We start from the raw sequence: 20,665 nt of genomic DNA, 5'->3' as shown, positions 1-20,665 counted from the left end.
ATTCTGGTTATCTAGCTAGCTTAGCATGGGGGAGAAGAGGAAATAATTCTTAGCATGCAACAGATGGAAGAATGCATTTTAGCTCCAAACTTTTGAGCATTCCATAGAAAATGCGTGTATCATTCAGAAAAAGGAAAAACTTCTTTATTTCTTTTTTTGACATAAGCTACAAATTTAAGACAACTGAAAATAGGTCGACCTAGCTAGCTAGCTTAAACGCATGTGAAGACTCAAATGTCACACTGATAAAGTCAAATATAACGAAAAACAAGAGATAATTTTGATTGAATAACTCAGATATTTCATTCACCTTACAAGAAGGAATTATATACAAATTATAATTGTGCCTAATAAGACAAGTACTACTCCTAAGACAAGTACTACTCCTAAGGCAAGTTGTAAACCTAATAACACTACAGATATTAAAGAATATTACAGATCATGGAATATTACAGAATATCTACATAAATAAGGTAAGTATAACTCACGCCAACACTCCCCCTCAAGTTGGCGCATACAGATCACGAATGCCCAACTTGTCAAGTGAGTCATGAAATGTCTTGATACTGCCTTCGTGAGAACATCAGCTAACTGTTCTTCTGAGTGGACAAAAGGAAAAGAGATAAGCTTAGCATCGAGCTTCTCTTTAATGAAATGTTTGTCAACCTCAACATGCTTAGTTCTGTCATGTTGAACTGGGTTGTGAGCAATATCCATCGCTGCCTTATTATCACAATACAAATCCATGGCTCGTTTGGGTTTAAATCCCAAATCACGAAGTAAATTTCTCAACCAAAGTAATTCACAAACTCCATGAGCCATACCTCTATACTCTACTTCAGCACTTGACCTGGCCACAACCTTTTGTTTCTTACTTCTCCAAGTAACAAGATTACCACCTACAAAAGTGAAGTAACCAGAAGTGGATTTTCTATCCGTAACACAACCTGCCCAGTCTGCATCTGTATAACCACTAATATCCAGATGATTATGCTTTGAAAACATCAAGCCTTTTCCAGGTGCAGACTTTAAATACCTCAGAATACGGATCACAGCTTCCATATGAGTTTCACTTGGATTATGCATGAATTGACTCACAACACTAACTGCATATGCAATGTCTGACTGAGTATGTGAGAGATAGATTAATCTGGCAACTAACCTCTGATAGCAAGCCTTCTCTGTAAGAGTTTGATTAGGGTACTCAGCCAGTTTATGATTCTGCTCAATAGGAGTATCAGCAGGTCTACACCCTAGCATTCATGTCTCTGTCAACAAATCAAGCACATATTTTCTCTGGCATAAGAAAATTCCTGAACTCCCCCTGGCGACCTCAATACCCAGAAAATATTTAAGAGAACCAAGATCTTTCATCTCAAACTCTGATGCAAGCAGATCTTTTAATCTTTCAACATCCTCTGAATTATCACCAGTAGTTATCATATCATCAACATAAATAATCAAGGCAGTTAATTTACCTTCACAGCGTTTCAGAAATAATGTATGGTCAGAGTTGCTCTGCTTGTACCCAAAACGACGCATAGCTTGAGAGAATCTTCCAAACCAAGCTCGTGGTGATTGTTTTCTCATATCCTGGTGGTAGATCCATCTAGACTTCTTCAGATAGCTATCCATGTAAAAAGGCATTCTTCACATCAAACTGTTGCAAAGGCCAATCTAGATTAGCTGCTAGAGACATCAACACTCGAACAATATTAATCTTTGCTACTGGAGCAAAGGTCTCCTCATAATCCACGCCATATGTTTGAGTATATCCCTTTGCAACAAGTCTTGCTTTATATATACCTATTCACTGAACCATCTGCATTGTGTTTGATAGTGTACACCCATCTACATCCAACAACTCTCTTTCCTTGTGGAGGTGGCACCAACTCCCAAGTATTATTCTTCTCCAATGCCTCCATCTCTTCATTCATCGCTTGAGACCATCTGGGATCCTTGAGAGCATCCTGCACTTTACTGGGAACACATACAGAGGATACTTGATTCACAAAAGAAGCATGGGATTTGGATAACCGGTGGGTGGATACAAAGTTAGCTATGACATACTTAGACTTAACATCTAAACTTAGTTCATATTGACGAGGTGGTTTACCACGGGTGGACCTAGGAGGCAAAACATACACACTATCACCAATATCAGAGTTAGAAGAAACACCACTAACCTCAAGATTGGGACGCTCCTCAGGGATTGGTTGACAAGGGTTATCTATATCTAAGAGGGGTGGAGGAGCTTGGTCTTCTTGGAGGGTAGACGATTCGGCAATTGTCTTTGCTGTTTCGGAACTCGCAATGCTCTGTTCGGCAGTTGCATGGCGAAGGGTAGACGATTCAGCAATTGCCTTTTCTGTTTCGAAACTCGCAATGCTCTGTTCGACAGTTGCATGGTGAAGGGTAGACGATTCGGCAATTGCCTTTTCTGTTTCGGAACTCACAATGCTCTGTTCGGCAATTGTTTTTTCTGTTTCTGCAGGAGTGTCATTGGTTTCAATGGGCTGAATTTTAATCCCACAAGACTTCTTTTCCAAAAAAGTGTGTTTCTCCCCCTGAAGTGAAGGATTGATGGGAGAAAAATAACATGCATCCTCATAAAAGGTGTTTGGCTCCAATTTTGCTGCAGCTGGTCAACAGTCTCTTTTCTTGCGTGGGCGTGCCAGCACCGTTCGGGTGCGGTCGTCGGGGGTGTCCCTTGACCTGACTTCTATCAAGCGATTGTAGACGAGGAGAGCACCAACCTCGTCGTGGGATTCTTTGTGCCTCGTGGTGAGGACTTTGCTGAAGTTTCTTCTTGTTAACACAATCGATACTCAATATTGTAGATCGAGCAGAGCGACATCACCGAGAAATGTTGAGATCTTGCTAAAGCGTGACTTTAGCTTGGCTGGGTTGCTAGGGCGTTACCCTTGCTTGGCTGGTTCTGTAACCGTTGTGGTCGCGGCACTACCGTCGGCTCCCGAGGAGACTAGGACCGAAGCACGTTGACAGAGGGTTTGGTGGCACTGAAAGTCGGCTTCTGAGAAGACTAGGACTAGGAGTGTGATCACCGGTAAGAGAAAGAGAAAGAGAAAGAGAGGAGTTGCTCTTAGAGAGGTTTGCTCTAGAGAGAACTTAGATCATCTTAGAGATGTTGTTGTTGAATGTGAATGTGTGTGTTAGAATGAGAGGAGAAGGTGTTTATATAGGGAAGAAAAAGAAGAGTGAAATGATGAGTGGAAGAAAAATAATGAAAGTAGATCTAAGTTCACTTGTAAAATATGGAAAAGATAGAGAAAAGATGAAATGAAAGCAAAGCATGAAGGTGCAGCAACATGGAAGTGGTGATGATCTATTAAAGAGATTGTAGAAGAAAAATATATCCAAGGAAAAAGAGAAAAGCATCTAGCTTTCTTCATGTGGGTAGGAAACATGAACATGTGAATATTGAGCTGGTTTTAGGTCAGTTTCTGCCCCTTTATTCCTTCAATTATTTCTCCAACAAGACTTCATTATATGCCTTCGACTTCTTCATATGAAATGTTCCACTATGAGTTTAGATCATCTTGACAAATTTTCAGATTTTTATTCCATGTGGTTGGGCCGAAAATGCTGCTGGACCTCTTACAGTTCCAGTTTTCCAGTTTTGCTTCTGTAGAAAATTGGGCTGATTGTTTGAAGGCCTTCCACTCAAAAAAAGCTCTTGCACTCTTCATAAGAAATGATCCTTGGGCTGTCTAGAATGGATCTGGAAAGTTTCAGCACATTTTGATTTCATTTGGTTAGTCTGCCACCCCTCCTTCCTTGTCTAGCTCGGTTTTTCCTAGCCGAAGTAGGAAAATATGCTAAAGTTGACTTGTCATACTTCCATAGTAGGCTTTATTTAGCCTCTAAATATATATTTCGAGCTTGTCGACAATATATAGCTTGAGCCACTGATATTGGCTCAATTTCTCCAAGACGTGCCTTGTCAGGCCAAAATGTTCATTTTGGGTCCAAACAAAAGGTGACATCCATGGTAACAAAAACTTTCTGTGTAGGAGGATGAAAACACTTGTAGCCTTTCTGATTAACACCATAGCCCACAAAAATACACTTTAATGCCCTGGCATCGAGTTTGGACCGTTGATTCTTAGGAACATGGATGAACACAACACACCCAAAGACACGAGCAGGGAGATTAGAAAATGAAGGGACAGACACACGATGTGAAAGGGCAACATAGGGGGTTTGACCATTGAGAACAGAGGAAGGTAGCCTATTGATGAGATGACAAGCAGTGAGAATTGCATCTCCCCAAAGATACTTAGGCATATGAGCACTAAATAGAAGAGACCGGGCTATGTCAAGAACATGACGATTCTTTCTTTCTGACATCCCATTTTGTTTAGGGGTTTGAGGGCAAGTAGTTTGATGAGTAATCCCATAAGAATGAAAGAATTGGTGAAACTAAGAATTGACAAACTCCCCCCCCATTATCAGAATGAAAGACTTTAATATTGGTTCCAAATTGATTTTGAACAAGGGCAAAAAATTCTTGGAAAGCAGAGAAGACTTCATATTTGTGTTTCAATAAAGAGACCCAAGTAAGACTGGTATAATCATCAATAAACAAAACAAACCAATGTTTGCCAGACAAGGTTGACTCACGGGAAGGTCCCCATACACCAGAATGAATAAGCTCAAAAGGAAAAGAACTCCTAGTAGTACTCAAGGGATAACTAGTACGATGACTTTTAGCTAAGACACATGACTCACAATGTAACTTAGACTCATCAATGCCCAGAAACAAGGATGGCATAGATTTCTTCATGACACTAAATGAAGGATGTCCCAATCTTCGATGCCATAGCCATAATTCTTCAACTTGATTAGTAACCCCAGTCGAAATCAAAGCTGCTTGGACTGCCTTCTCCGGCTTCATTCCAACGAACATGCAATCCAGATGAAATAGTCGACCCCTCAGATAACCCCTGCCGATTATTTCCCTGGTGAGGAGGTCCTGAAAAATCACATACAACGGAAAAAATGTTACAGAACACCGAGATTGAGTATTAAGCTGAGGCACAGATATAAGATGATGAGAGAGATCAGGGACATAAAGAACATCATGTAGTGTCAAAGAAGGGGTGAGACGAACATACCCTATTCCTAAAACAGGAAAAGAATCACCATTGGCATTGACAATAGAGGAAATAGAGGGTCGATTGAGAAAAAGAAAGAAACTACGATCATAGGTCATATGGTCAGATACTCCAGAATCAATTAACCAAGTATTGCCACCAGTAAAGCTAGAAATTTTTAAAGCAACTCCAATCTTACCATTACCACCGCGACTTACGGATGCGGTATCCTTACCAGCAAAGTTGGTGTGATCTGGTTCTGTCACCGCATAGTAATCTTGGTCTTGAACAAGATGAACAATAGCCTTTCCCTTGGGTTTGTTATCCTGAGGTCGGGGCCTATCAAAGTAGTCTGCTGGAAAACCAACCAACCTGTAACAATTTGCTTTGATGTGGCCTGGATTCTTGCAGTAGTTACAAGTCAGACTTGAGGAGAACCCGGAAGGAGGACCTTGAGGAGAGGGACGCAGAAGAAGGAGGCCGATTGCTTGAGAGTAACCGATTACTTGAGGGATTGGATGGCTTTGATTGTATTGCAAGGCCTGCAACTTCTGAAGTAACTGCTCTAGTTCCAGCCCTCTGGGTCTCATCTTTGCGAATATAAGCAAAGGCTTGCTGCAAGGTTGGTGTGGTAGTCCGGTGAAGCAATTCGCTCCTTGCATTCTCAAATATTGGATCTAGGCCGGCCAAAAAAATATGAACTCTCATGAGATCTTGCTCCTCCTTATAAATCTTGACATCATCCGAGCACTTCATGCGACATGGACGCATCTGATCAATTTCTTGCCAAATCCCCTTCAGTTTTGCAAAATACATGGCAACTGTTTTTCCATCTTGTGTCATATGGGAGGCTTGAGTGCTCAACTCATAAACCTAGGCAAAATCCGTTCTGTTAAAGTAGATCTCCTTGAGGCTTTCCCAGATTTCTTCAGCTGTATTACATCCCATAATCATCTGTGAAACATCTTCAGTCATGGATTTGTAAAGAATAGAGGTTACCGAGCCATTTGCAGTCTTCCATTTTGAATAATTGTTGGCTGCAATTGGTGGTTCAGTAATTGAACCATCAACATAGCCCACCTTATCGATTCCACAGAGGTGTGCCTCCATCATCTTCTTCCAGGTTCGGTAATTCGAGCCATTGAGCTTGACACCTCCATAACTACCAGTTGAATCATCTTTAACGGAGACAAAAATTTGGTTGGAACCATGAGAAGTATCACCATCTCCATCTTGCTTGATCACGGTCGAAACGTCTTGATCTTTCACCATGGTGAATACGCAGCGGAAGGAAAAAACAACACCAAAGTACTTGGAAATATAAGAAGGCAACGGTGATGAAAGGATCAGAGAACAAGGAACAAATCCAAGCACAAAGAACAAGGGTCAAGGATCAAAGAACAATGAGTCAGAGTCCAGGATCGGATCTCTGCTCTGATACCAAGTCAAATATAACGAAAAACAAGAGATAATTTTGACTGAATAACTCAGATATTTCATTAACCTTACAAGAAGGAATTATATACAAATTACAATTGTGCCTAATAAGACAAGTACTACTCCTAAGGCAAGTAGTAAACCTAATAATACTACAGATATTACAGAATATTACAGATCATGGAATATTACAGAATATCTACATAAATAAGGTAAGTATGACTCACGCCAACAAATAATACAAATTTGCTTAGATGGCTTCTTCTGAAATGGGGTTTAATACATGCCCAATGAACATCACTGTTCCACTCACTTATTCTCTGATCAGATAAAGAAATGGGTGATCTGCCACAAAATCTTACTGAACTAGTAACAAATTCTGCAGCAGTCACGACAACAGCAGCTTCTGTGCCTTCTTCATTAATTTCAAGGTTATAACACCTGTGTCCTCACCCTAGCCTCCACAATCTCTGTCAAGGTTTGAGGCATAATCCGAACGGTGTCAATATATTTAGAGCTTCAAAGCCAGTAGATATCTTAAACTGTGGTGGGATTAGAAATCTATCAACTGGAGCCTTCCCAATAAGTACAAAGTGGCGATCTATAAACTTAGAGTCCCATTTTTTTCAGTCTCCTTTTCTGCCTAGGAATTCACTTGATATCGTGCTTCCTCAGGCCTGGTCATAAATTTGACTTGATTCAATGCCGCCTTGTAAGTAGTATCCAGTACTTGTTTGAAACCAAGCTTGACTTGGACAAATTTTTCAAACCAAACGCTTTGTAAGTAGGGGTGGGATTTATTGACCGATAATTATGTGCCATGTTTTAATATATAGAGAATTAATTTTAATTTTATTGTTTCATGGTATGATTTGGATTTGATGCGAAGATATATGAAGTAACTAAGAGCATCTTTAGCAATGGTAGCCATTTTTGAGTCAAATTTTAGCTAAAGTAGCTAAAAAGTCATTTTAGCTAGCCACTTTAGAATTACGTCTGCATCAATATATGCTCTCTATTTTAGCTAGTTTTGAATTTATATTATTTTTTAAATGAAGATTAAATAGTTTAAATGTATTTATAAATTACATAAAATAACTGTCACACCCCGAATTTTGAATAATCAATTCAAAGTCCGAAACATGAATAAAACGACTACAAATAACGTCCTGAATTTTTTTTTCAGAAACAAACACACCACTCGTCACTCAAATATAAAATCTCGAAGACCTCGAGTTTATTATTACAAATTCACTCTCACAAGTAAAATTGTAAAGCTCTAAATGAGCATAACAAACCTCTCAATAGAAAATCAGAATAACCCACTTGCAGCTACTCTACGCAGCTCGATCACCTTCCTGATCCTCCTGACCTGTATTAGTGCCCGCTACACAGTTTGAATAGTGTACCGGGATTGTAACAACACAAAACCCGGTAAGCTTTTGACAGCCCGTATGAGTAAACAAGAAAGAACTGTTGATTTATTAAATTACTATTCCTTTAACTCAAGTAAACAACCAACAATCTCAACATCTGCAAGGAAACATCAAACAGCACACGGAAATCCACAACGAATACATTTCCACAATCCTCTAACCACAATATCACCACTTTGGTCCTACAATCACTCAACCCCCTAAATCACCTGTAATACCCCGAAAAATCCAAATTAATTTCCGTGGATTTTTAGAAATGATTTCACGATAGTGGGAGCGAGTACGAGGCTCGGAGAAGTTATGGAATTAGTTCGAATGATTAATTTTTGAAAACGAACGTTATTTAGGAGGTCTCAAAAAGTGACTTTTTATACATTGGGAATTTGGGAAAACTTCATTCATGAAAGTTGTAGAGCGCGTCGATACGAGTTCGTGGACATATGGAATGCAAAAATCGGAGTTCGTATGAAAAAGTTATAAGCGATTGAAAATCGGGAAAATTCTATAAATACAAAAAAAAGTTCCGGAAATTGCATTGGAGGACAGAAATTTCAGAAACCTATATTTTCTCCCCAATTCTCTCCCGAGCCCAGATTTGTTCCTCTCTCTTCCACCGGCCATATCTCCCTCCACAGACCTCCGATCGACTTGATTCCAAAAGTATTTTCATTCGTCTTGAAGTCAGTTAAAACTTCCTAGAAGACATCAAAGTGAGAAAAGAACCATGGAAGGTGCTAGGAGGCCGAGAAGCTGCACAGCTCGAGCTGGAATTCGCCCGATGCTGCTCTTCCTTCACCGGCCGATATCTCTCTCATCCAACCTCGAATCGAGTTGATTCCAAAAGGGATTTTGCTGGGCTTGAGCTATATTACAACTTTGTAGAAGACATCGAGGGGAAATAACCAACGTGGTAGCCGCTACAAGTCGAAGAACACGGTGCAGTCGAGCTGGAAATCACCTCCTTTCCCCACCGTCGTTCTCCCTCCTCCGGCCACCTTTTGCCGTGATTCTTGAGGGGATTCTGCACTTCTGAGGATGTAGATCATTTCCCCTAAGGTGGATTGCATCGATTTCATCTGTGGAGATCGAATTGGAACGAATTCAAAACTAGGGTTCTTCGGGTTTCAAACCTTATGAGGTGATTGACTGATTGATTTGGCAGACGATTCGTAAAATCGTTGTTGAGTTGTTTAGAAGACGCAGCGGGAATTAGAGGTGAGTAAACCTCATGTGGTTCATATTACGAACCCATTGCATTTAATTGCTTTAATTGTTGCAATCGTGTGATCTATAGTTGGTATTAATAGGCATTCTTGTGTGAATGTCTATGTATATATATTATTTACGTGAAATGCAATCGTGTGATCTATAGTTGGTATTAATAGGCATTCCTGTGTGAATGTCTATGTATATATATTATTTACGTGAAATAATATGTATTATGTGAGTTGTGAAATAATATGTATTATGTGGGTGAAATAATATGTATGGTTAGAGTTGTGTGAGTTTGAGGTTACATTTTTGAGTCAAGTGTGTCTCGTTTTAAATGTATTGGTCCTTGTACCAAGGTAGGAGATAGGTAATCACGTCTTTGGCCAGACGAGTGGTTACTTGTCTGATTTATGACCAGACGGGTCTGAAATCAGATGTCACAGATGGTGACCAAAGTAGGGAATAAGTAATCACGTCTTTGCCCGTACGAGTGGTTACTTGTCTGATTTATGACCAGACGGGTCTGAAATCAGATGTCACAGGTGGTGACCAAAGTGGGGAATAGGTAATCACGTCTTTTGGCACGGACGAGTGGTTACTTTTCTGATTATGACCAGACGGGTCCAAAATCAGATGTCACAGACGGTGACAGGTCGCAGACGGTGACCTAGGCAGGACATAGGTAATCACGTCTTTGGCCGGACGAGTGGTTACTTCCTGTTAGAAATGTTGAGGATATTTGAGTCTTTTAAGTTTGAGTTTTTAAAAGAGAGTCTTAAGAGTATCATTTCATTTATGTTGTGGTGTCTTGGAGTTACTTTGTGATTGCATGGATGTTGTTGAGTTATAAGAATTGTAATTTAAAATCAACAGTTCTTTCTTGTTTACTCATACTGGCTGTAAAAAGCTTACCGGGTTTTGTGTTGTTGCAACTCCCGGTACACTATTCAAATTGTGTAGCGGGTAATCCTACAGGACAGGAGAACCAGGACGGTGATCGTGCGGTTAGAGCAATTGTTATAGTTTTACAGCAATTGTAAGTTGTGAGGTGTGTTATGCTCATTTAGAGCTTTACAATATTGCTTGTGAGAGTGAATTGTAATATTGAGTGTGTGAGGCGTGTTACTCTGAAAGTTAAAAATAATAATTTGAATTTTGTAATTGTAATTATTCATGTTTCGGATTTGAATTTATTATTCAAAATTCGGGGCGCGACATCACCACTTTGGTTCATCCCAACAACACGTTAGAGCTCTAACTACATCGTTACCTGTCACCTCGGCCAAGGTTCAAGTAAACGGTATACATCTCGGTTATTATTTAACCGGCGTTCTTCGGACTTTTCCCCTGTCCTCAGAGCACTACATCTCGGTTATTATTTAACCGGCGTTCTTCGGACTTTTCCCCTGTCCTCAGAGCACTACATCTCGATTATTATTTAACCGGCGTTCTTCGGACTTTTCCCATGTCCTCAGAGCACTACATTCTCCACCTCTATACATCCCACAATGTCAACCATGAATATCAACATGAACTCATCAATCATCATCATCACATATAAATATGGTAAAACATATCTCAATCCATAATAATTAAATCATCACAATTCCACACTCTTCAATGTCACACCATTCTACGTATAATCACGTAAATATATATATACGTAATCACCCACTCAGGAATGACCACTAATACCAACTATAGTTCACACAAGAAAAACGTGAAATTCATTTTGTATAATTAAAATCGTTCTACTTACCTATGGACCGTAGTTGATCAAGTCCATATGATTTAAAACAAATATTTATTCCATAAATATTTTCACACAATTACGACAAAAATAAAGTAATTAAGAGTACTTGGTTCGTAATATGAACCACGTGAGTTTTACTCACCTATAATCCCGCTGCGTCTTCTTAACAGCTCAAAATACGATTCACAATCGTCCACCAACTCAAACCGTCAATCACCTAACCAAATACGATATTTATCTTAGCGCACAAATCATAAAACACACTTATACGAAGATCCAGCGGTCGGATCTTCACCCATGACCACACAAAATCATTGGGACAGTCCTACGATCAACATATCAAAACTATAATTCCATCGGGCTGTCCGATCTTCACAGATCACAAATCGAACGATCGAAATCGATCGAAATCGTAAAATTCATAACTTAATCATACGATCTCTAAAAATTATGACTTATATATGCAAACGATCGTATCGACACGTAGAACACAAAAATGGACAGAAACTGTCCTTAAGGTGGCCGGAGGTCGCCGGAAACCACCATCACAGTGGCGGCGCTGCCGCCCATCCAAAGTCAAAATTTGACAAAACTCCCAACATCAAAGTCCTTCATCTCAACTCCAATTTCACTTTTCATAACTACACCAAAGTCAGATTATAAGCCAAAAGAGTCGAATTTCACCTCACAAAATTTTCAGATCGGATGAACCCTAGTTTCAAAAGTTCCAAAATTCGATCTCCACAGATCGAATCATTGCAAGCCGTTTTGAGGAGAGCATCTACGTCTTCTGGGCTAGAAAAGCCCTTGATAATCACGAGCTAAGGTGGCCGGAGCTGGGAGAATGAAGGCCGGCGACTGGAGGTAATTTCAGCTCGGTGGCGCAACTTCCCGGACTTGCAGCAGCCTTCACCGTGCTTCCCGTGCTATATGGCTTCCACAGACGTGTAGGAGGGAGTGTGGTGAACAAAACCCACTGAAGAAATCGACCTATGGTGGCCGGAAGGTGAAGAAATCGGCCGGCGAAGGTGGTGGCTGCGTGGGGGCTCGGGCAGGAAGAGAGAGAACTGAGGGTTTCGGTTTTGGTTTTCCAAATTTTCTGTCCTTCCTTGCAATTTCCGAAAATAGAAATATACTTATACCAAAATGGAAATATCTTCAAAAATCCATAACTAATTCACACGAACTCCGATTTTCGCGTTCTACATATGCACGAGTTCGTATCGACGAGCTCTACGACTTTCATGAAGAAAGTTTCCCCAAATTCCGTATGTACAAAAAGTCGATTTTTCACGAACCCCTAAATAACGTTCGTTTTCGAAATAAAATCATTCAAACTAATTCCACAACTTCTCCAAGCTTCGTACTCGCTCCTACTACCGCGAAATCCTTTCTAAAAATCCACGGAATTTAATTTGGATTTTTCGGGGTATTACAATAACTTAAAAGGAATGTTTTGAATTATAGAGAGTCTCATCTCGCTCTCTATATTTAGGAGCGAGATAGCTAAAAGTTATAATAGAGAGCCACTTAGGAGTCTGGTGCAGCTACTAAAATAGATAAAAAGCTAAACATGATCTCCAAAATAGCTAAGGAGCCAAAATAGAGAGTCGACTGCTAAAGATGCTCTAAGAGCATCTTTAGCAATGCTAGCCATTTTTTAATCAAATTTTAGCTAAAATAGCTAAAAAGTTATTTTAGCTAGCCACTTTATAATTACGTCTGCATCAATGCTCTCTATTTTAGCTAGTTTTGAATTTATATTATTTTTTAAATGAAGATTAAATAGTTTAAATGTATTTATAAATTATATAAAATAACTTAAAATGAATGTTTTAAATTATAGAGAGCCTCATCTCGCTCTCTATATTTAGGAGCGAGATAGCTAAAAGTCATAATAGAGAGCCACTTAGGAGTCTGGTGCAGCTGCTAAAATAGATAAAAAACTAAACATGCTCTCTAAAATAGCTAAGGAGCCAAAATAAAGAGTCTGCTAAAGATGCTCTAAGTAAGTATTCTGGAGCCAATTACCTATAGTTAATGTTAATTATGTACTGCTATAATGTGTTCGATACCACACTTTGCAACTTCTTTTTGTGCTAGAGACCATTTAGGTCTTCCTAATTTTTGATTTAGCTAGTTTGTAGTTTTTTATTGTTCTTGAAAATGTTTGTTTCTTTAATTTTCGAGGGGTTAGGTTGTTGTATTCCCCTTGCCGATTTTGATGTACTATTTTTACTTTTCTATTTAATAAATTATGTTCGTTTCGTCGAGGTTTGCCAAAAGAAAAAATAGAGCATTTGGTTAAAATGATTGAAGAGGAGTTTGATCTTGAGAAAGGTAAAATCGGTACACTGCAAATTTGGCGTTCGGTGTCATAATGCTAATTATTATACCCTTTAGGAGAAGGAAGCGGTGCCAGGAGTCAAGCACAATGTATGGACTTTTTCGGGCTTTGAGATACTTTCGGGCCTCGAAACTGCTTTTTACTATTTTTTTTAGCAACTTAAGTTTTCTAGTTTGTTTTGGATTTTTTTTATCCGTGACGTTTTAAGCCTAATTGTTAGTTGCCCTAGGATTTGTTTTCTAGTACTTAAGCAACCTTTAAAAAGCTGCAGACTCTATCCTTCAAGCCAGCTTTCCAGTTTCCATTATTTCTGGCGTGCGTGTACGTTATGTTTAATAAACAGGTTAAATCCGTTACATTTATTAAACAGGTTAAATCCATGGGACGAATTGCAGAGACTTGGAAGCTCGATCCGTAGTAAACGGTCACATGTGTTGAGGTTCACAAGGGCTGGGCTATCTTGGGGTTTATTGTTGTAAAGCCCTTGTTATTCTGGCTGCGTCATCCCGTAAGCTTAAGAGAAGGTGAGAGAAACTCTTGGGTGGATTTGTGCTTTAATTACTATTTCAATAAATGTGTGATCGGCCATCTTCGATCTTTCACTACTATCATTAGTTACCTGCTCAAGTATTCTATTCTATGATGGTAAATCTCTTTTGGTAAACCATGGCATCTATTCTATGATGGTCCACCCAAGAGTCACACTGTCACACAGTATCCAGTCACCAACTGACATTGGACTCACTCAACACACTGAAATGGTGTGGCAGGACTACTCTTTCTGATATCTCCCAAAAGGACTTCCTTTATTGTTTTAAGGTCTCCATTGCACCAAGTTGAAAGGGAGCATGGAAGAGAAGAAAGAGAGAACAGTGCTTAATTCCTTTGTCAATGGCGGAGTGGCTGCGCTTCTTATTGAGTCTGCTCAAGGGCATACGCCTACTCAAAATTCCACATGGTACTGAAGGACCACCTTCGAGACCATCCCATGTTGAGGGCGGTCTTTCACGTCCAGGTCAAGGTAGTACGTTCCATCCAGGCTTTTGAGTTTTTGTTTCATGACAAACAGGTTTTGAGATTGATTCATGGTTAGATAACGATGCTTGCATTTTTGCACAAGATCCAAATCTTCGGTTATAAATCTCGCTTTTGTTTGCAGATGTTTCCTGTTACAGCCTTGCTTGGAACCTTATCTTATAGTCAGCAGCTTGGAATATACGAGTAAGTATATTCTAGTGGTTAGCTATGTGATTTTGAGTCATTGTATCTATGAATTTTGACCCGTAAAAGATATTAACAGGATTCTGAGAAGAAGAGCAATTTCTAGCAATGATGGTAAGCCACCGAGTCTTTTGCAGGAAGCTGGTTGTGGGTTGATTGCTACAGCAGCAACAGAATATTTCAGCTATCCATTATTCATAGCGTGGCACAATAAGAGGGTTAAATCCATGGGACCAACTGCAGATTGTTGGAGAATCAGAGACAAATGGTCAGATGTATTGTTAGGTCCTTCCATGAGGTCAAGAATTGGTTTAGGCATGGGTATGCTTGCTTCCTATAATCCAAGTCTCCATTATTTCATGGAATCTAAGCGTTTTTCCGAAGGGGATGCAAAGCTTGGTACCGTTTCTTTCCTTATCACATGAATCTCTACGCATTATCAATAAATGTGATTGCTAATTGAAACTAAGCTAGAACAAAGACCACTTATTTGTTAGTTATTGTTTTATGTCTACCCTTATATTTGCTGATGGTATTATTTATCCACGGATCGGAACTTGTTAATCGCATATAGACTTCAGAGAACTAAAATTACCTGGATATAACCATCCAATTTGATTGGTCGACCCTGCTGTCTAATTTTATACCTATGAAGATTAATATTCTAGCTAGAACCTAGAAGGCATTTTCTGCTTCATGAACAAACAAAGTTACTAACACTGATCACTTTCTGCTTTTGCTTTTGATATCCAAACAGTACTATTCTGGTTATCTAGCCTAGCATATAGCATATGGAAGAATATGTAGCTCCAAACTTCCATGGATATGTATTGTAGGTTGATAAGATCTTTAGTAGTACATCTACTATTTTCATTCAGATTAATAAATAAAATGTAATCTCCAACTGACTATTGAATTTGACTGAATGAATCTGTTACATATCTGTCTTGTTTTTGTTCAGGCGCAGGGGCTATTTCAGCATTGTCTGCTGTTACATGTGCTTCGCTTGCTTCCTCCTTCGATTTTGTGAGTGAAGCTGTAAAATCAAAACGACAATTGCATCCTACTGGATTCTTTTTTCATCTATGTAGAGGTGCGCCTATGATCATGGTATTCTGGGCTGTTTTTGAACAACTCCAGAAATATTCCGCTGTGGTTGTTTGGAAATGACAGGTGAGGTGAGGTTGGTTTGGCCAAATATTCCCCCACTGGAGCCTCACTCTTTGAGTGTTGGTGTCAAGCTTTCCTTGAGATCTCATATCCTCTTTTGTTTAACCTCATTAAGTCTGGATTTGGATTGGATTTGATTAATCAATAGTTTGACATGACCATGGTTTGTAGAATTGAATTATTTACTGTGTCACTTAATTTTAAATTACTCACACCTTGTTGCAATTGTGGTCTGTAAGCGTTCAAATTGCAAACAATGATTGTTTAGTTGTTTGGCTTTTTAGTTGAAGCTAGAATATATGTAAGCTTCAATGCTCAGGCCCTTTGTCAATGGCGGAGTTGCAGTGCTCAAGCACATATTTTTGGCTTTGCTTGCTGGAGCATATCTCATCCTCCCAGGATATAATCATCCATTTAATTCGTCCCTTTGCGATATTGAAACCTATACAAATTAATATTTTAGCTAGAACATTGAAGGCATTACTTGCTCATGAACAAAGAAAGTTGTTAATACAGATCAGTACGTTCTGCTGTTCATTTTGATGTCCAAATGGTATTGTGCTGCAGCTATATTTCGAGCTTATGATATAACAGATGGCATGGAAGATTGCAATTTAACCCCAAAGTTTTGTGCATTAATTCTTGATCATATACTGAGTATTGAATGAAACTGTATGTTATACATCGATCTGTGTTCTTTTAGTTAGATCAGGTGCAGGGCAATTTCAGCATTGTCTGCAGCTGCTGCATGCGCTTTACTGGCACCAAATTCTTGCTCCTGCTTGATGATTTTGCTCATCAAACTCTTAAAACAACATTACTCCTCATCTAACACTTATTTTTAAAAGCGGAGAGCTCTTCTCCTAGGATACAACCGGCCGCCACTCCGTTTGTGCTTATTCCATGCGAGTGGAAGCTAAGAGAAACTGGAATTACATATGATCTGATGTGAAATTTTACCTTGTTGTGCCTTGTGCGAGGGTAATTCCTGTAGGTAGCCGAGAGCAGAAAGCCTGCCGAAGGATATCAGTTAGTTTGTTCATCATTTATTTATGCTAAGTCACATGTCAGTACACATGGATGGATACAAGTGTAAAACTGTAAATATGGAAAGTAATATTTTGGGTAAACGGAGCATCTGTGATAGTACACAGCTAAGTCACGCAGTACGTACACTTCATTCACCATAGACTGAAATGGTGTCCTCTCACTGTATGATAGGATGATTGGGTTACGCCATTACGGGCTTTTATTACTTGATATAATTGGGGTGTAATATTGTAATTGAATTTTAGGGGCAGCTCTAAGTTAATATATGGCCGGCCACAGCCTCCTAAGTGGCACAACACACATTTATTCATCATGGACCAAAATTGAGTGACATCACTCCTCTCTTTCTGGTTCTCCAAAAAGGACTTTTTTTAGTAAAACCGGGGAGAGGAGTGCATAGATCGAGGTTGATGAAGAGAAAGGTGCAGAGAATGAGAGGTGGAGATCAGTGATGAAGCCCTTTGTGAATGGCGGAGTCAGAGGGCTTGTTTCTAGCTCTATCACTGGGTTCCTCGATTACAAACTCGCAAACTGGGAAAAGGACATGTTTCCCTATCGAAACAATCTTGTGAACTTGAAAATCAAGGCTTCATCAAGTTTTTTTTTACTTTTAATTTTTTTAATTTTTCCAATTACTGTTCTATGTTTAAAAGAATGCAAATGGCTAACAGGTTTTGGGGATTAACTATTTTATTCATAGCTGGATAAAGATGCTTGGTTTCACTATTTTCATAAGAAAATGATATTATGAATGTGATAATTATTTGCCTGTCCAAATTAAGTTACAAAATTTGCTTGTTGTCGGCAGCTGATTCCCCGTACGCTTTTGGTTAATGCTTTTGCTTATAGTCAGATACTTGGATTTAACGAGTAAGTATTCGATCTGGGTCCATTTCAGTACCTAACAGCTAGCTATAGTTGTTATCTAGTCTTGAATCATTCATTAATTGTAGGAGAAGGGCAAAAATAACTTGGTATTTGAATTTTGATTGCTTTAATTTATGATAGGATACTAAGAAGGAAAGCAATTGCTTTGAATGATGGTATGCAACCAGTCTTTATCAGGAAGCTGTTTGTGGGTTGGTTGCTGGAACAGCTGCAGCATATCTCAGCTTTCCATTAGCTCTAGCATGTCGACTTAAGCAGGCTGATTTCATGGGAGGAATCACAGAGCGACATTGAAAACTCAAAAGTAACTGGTCACATGTCTTCGGAAATGGAAGTCCTTGGTTGATGCCAAGAATTGGGTTAGGTGTGGGTATGGTGACTTTGTATAATCCGACTATATAACTCTACGGTATATAGTCAATTTCATCCAATTTTTCTCTGTCTTTCTAAACCTGTTAGATTAATATTTTAGCTAGAACAAAAAGGCATTAATTTTCTGCTTCATGAATAAATTTTAAGTACCAGCTAGTGCTGATCATCAGCTTCTGTTTTGTTTTTTTATACGAGTCCAAACAATATTGTATTCTGGTTAGGTCTTTTAATTAACATAAGCAAAGAGAACGTGTGTTTTTGGGATATTTAAATTCCCACCTGTTAAGGGATATCTAAACAGAAGTTTAAAGTAGGAGATGAACATTATCTACACCATATGTTCCATGGTAATAGGAAATGGTGTACTTTTAATTGGATATAACAAACCCTTTGTTTAAAAGAGAGCGTGCAGAAGTTTTTGTGAGGGAAAAAAAAAAAATCTAAAAAGAGGATTTTGGAAGAGAAGAAGAAAGACGAGGCCGGCGTCTTCAGTGCTGATCAAGCCCTTTGTCAATGGCGGAATAGCAGGGCTTGTTGCTTTCTCATTCAATGCTTGCCGCAATACATTATCATACCCCTATTAGGCGCTATTTAATTTCCCAAAGCGTCAACATATATATGCTCCCATAGAACAATGTCAAGGTCTTTCCTCTGACTTTTGAAACACGCCTATGTTCATATTAAGAAACAAACAGGGTTTAAATAATCTGATGCATAGCCAGATAAAGATATGATGCCTGCAGATGATTCGTGGTATGATTTTGATTGATGCTTTTGCTTTTAGTCAGATAGCTGGATTCTACGAGTAAGTACGTATTTGATCTGAAGCCAATTAAATACTAGCTACATATGTAGACTCGATTTAAGCGAGGGCAACAATAACTTGGTATTTGGGTTTTGATTTGCTTTAATCAATAGGAATCTGAGAAGAAAAGCAATTGGTAGCTAGCAATGATGGTATGCGACCAAGCTTTATCAGGAAGCTGGGTGTGGGTTGATTGCTGGAGTAGCTGGGGCATATTAATTTCAGCTTTCCATTGCTTCTGGGGCGTTTTGGTAAGCAGGTTCAATCGCATATCCACGGGACCGATTGCAGACACATGCAAGTAAATGGTCACATGTGTTGGGAAGTGGAGGTTATTGGTTGATGCCAAGAATTGGGTTAAGCATGGGTATGGTTGCATCCTATAATGCGCTTTTTTTAACAACGTTTGAAAAAATTTGAAATTTTCAATATCAATGTAACTCAATGCCCTGGACTGCATAAGCAAATTTTATACATACTTGATCAAAACTACAACATTGATCCCAAAAAGATGAAAAAAAAAAGGTAAATAGTACTTTTAAAATATGAAAATTAAACTAAGGGCCTATAATTTTGAAGCAATTATGACTAGATGGATCGATATGCGATATTTAGACGTTAGTACAAAGTTGCACTTCATTAGTAGTCTTGCTAGAGAGGTCTTCATCTTTTGGTGTAGTTTTGTAGTATCTTGCATAAACCATCAATTGAACTGCTCCAAAAATTGCACCGAGTCCGTTGCTAATTAAAATGAAGTAGTCCACTTTTCCAATAAGAGCATAGGATGTCCAGCAACAACCATTTAGGAAGTTCGCCACTAGGAGAGTGAATGGCATATATTTCACACTCTTAGTTGTAATGACATCTTTTAGGTTGAACAAGGGAGAGCCATACATGAGAACATTGAAAAAATCACAGATCACACCAACTACGACAGCCCTCAAACGTCGATTTATCGCCATCTTATGCTCAGGTATTGCCAACATAGTTGCAGCCACCAAAGCCCCAAATAAAATAAGTTCACATATAAAGTATATAGCAACCCTCTTTCGTCCTTTTGCTGCGGCATAATAGAAGAATATGGTAAGATACATGAGCTCTATAAATAGCCCAATTCCATTAATAGTGACAACTAAAATGCTGTTTGGATTCACGAATGGCAATCCATAGTAACACCAGAACAAACAGTTCAACACTGTTGTAAGGTAAGGTTTTGGATCGAAAGCTTCCACATCTTTTTTTCTCCATATTTGTGTGAACGTAGGAATTGGAGAGAGGAAAAGGCCGCCAGAAATGACGTTCCCAACCACACCGACCACGAATCTAGCATATGTGTGCACCATCTTTGCGAGGAAAATGACAAAGAAAATATATATGTGACTGAAAATAAGAGAAAGATATCGAGTATTGAATTAATGAAGATATTGTAGACACCCTCTCCCTATTTATAGTGAGTGTTTTTTAGCCTAGTTGGGCACTGAAAGGTTTCCAATTCTTTAGCATATTAGAGAAGTAGATCTTTTCCTAGAAGGACTTGTAAATCCAGATTGAGTCCAAACTTGTAAATCCCACTTTGTGTAGGAGGGACTATTATTAAAAAAATAAAATAAAATAAATAAATAAATAAAATTCTTTCTTTGCAGTGTCTTTTAATTGTCCTAATTGGGGATTGAAAAGGTTTCCAATTATGTAGCATGTTAGAAAAATAGAAACGGATTCTTAAAAGTTAAAACCAAGTAAAACGATTGAGTTCAAACTTGCAAATCCTACTACTTTGTAGAGGATAGTTGTAGGAAAAGAGGTGGAAGAAGCGAAACAAAGAGAGAGGGAAATCGTCATGAAACAATATACTCCTAG

The 20,665-nt window shown here is 38.9% G+C and overlaps 2 protein-coding genes across 2 annotated transcripts; one reads left to right on the top strand and one right to left on the bottom strand.

The window, feature by feature from the left end:
* The first annotated feature begins 13,495 nt into the window (after window positions 1-13,495).
* LOC133727810 (uncharacterized) lies at window positions 13,496-16,439 on the top strand. Its single transcript, XM_062155212.1, has 4 exons — window positions 13,496-14,323; window positions 14,462-14,523; window positions 14,603-14,922; window positions 15,485-16,439. Exons 1-4 carry the CDS (start codon window positions 14,258-14,260, stop codon window positions 15,691-15,693), a joined length of 657 nt encoding a protein of 218 aa, XP_062011196.1. The 5' UTR covers window positions 13,496-14,257; the 3' UTR covers window positions 15,694-16,439.
* A 2,980-nt stretch (window positions 16,440-19,419) lies between these two features.
* Window positions 19,420-20,151, bottom strand: LOC133734639 (bidirectional sugar transporter SWEET5-like). The gene has a single exon (XM_062162253.1). It carries the CDS (start codon window positions 20,149-20,151, stop codon window positions 19,420-19,422), a length of 732 nt encoding a protein of 243 aa, XP_062018237.1.
* Window positions 20,152-20,665: the final 514 nt, after the last annotated feature.

Source organism: Rosa rugosa, chromosome 2, assembly GCF_958449725.1.
Source record: "Rosa rugosa chromosome 2, drRosRugo1.1, whole genome shotgun sequence".
Classification (NCBI taxonomy): Eukaryota; Viridiplantae; Streptophyta; class Magnoliopsida; order Rosales; family Rosaceae; genus Rosa; species Rosa rugosa.
Note: the sequence above shows the minus strand (reverse complement) of the source record. Positions and strands in the feature narration are given on the sequence as shown.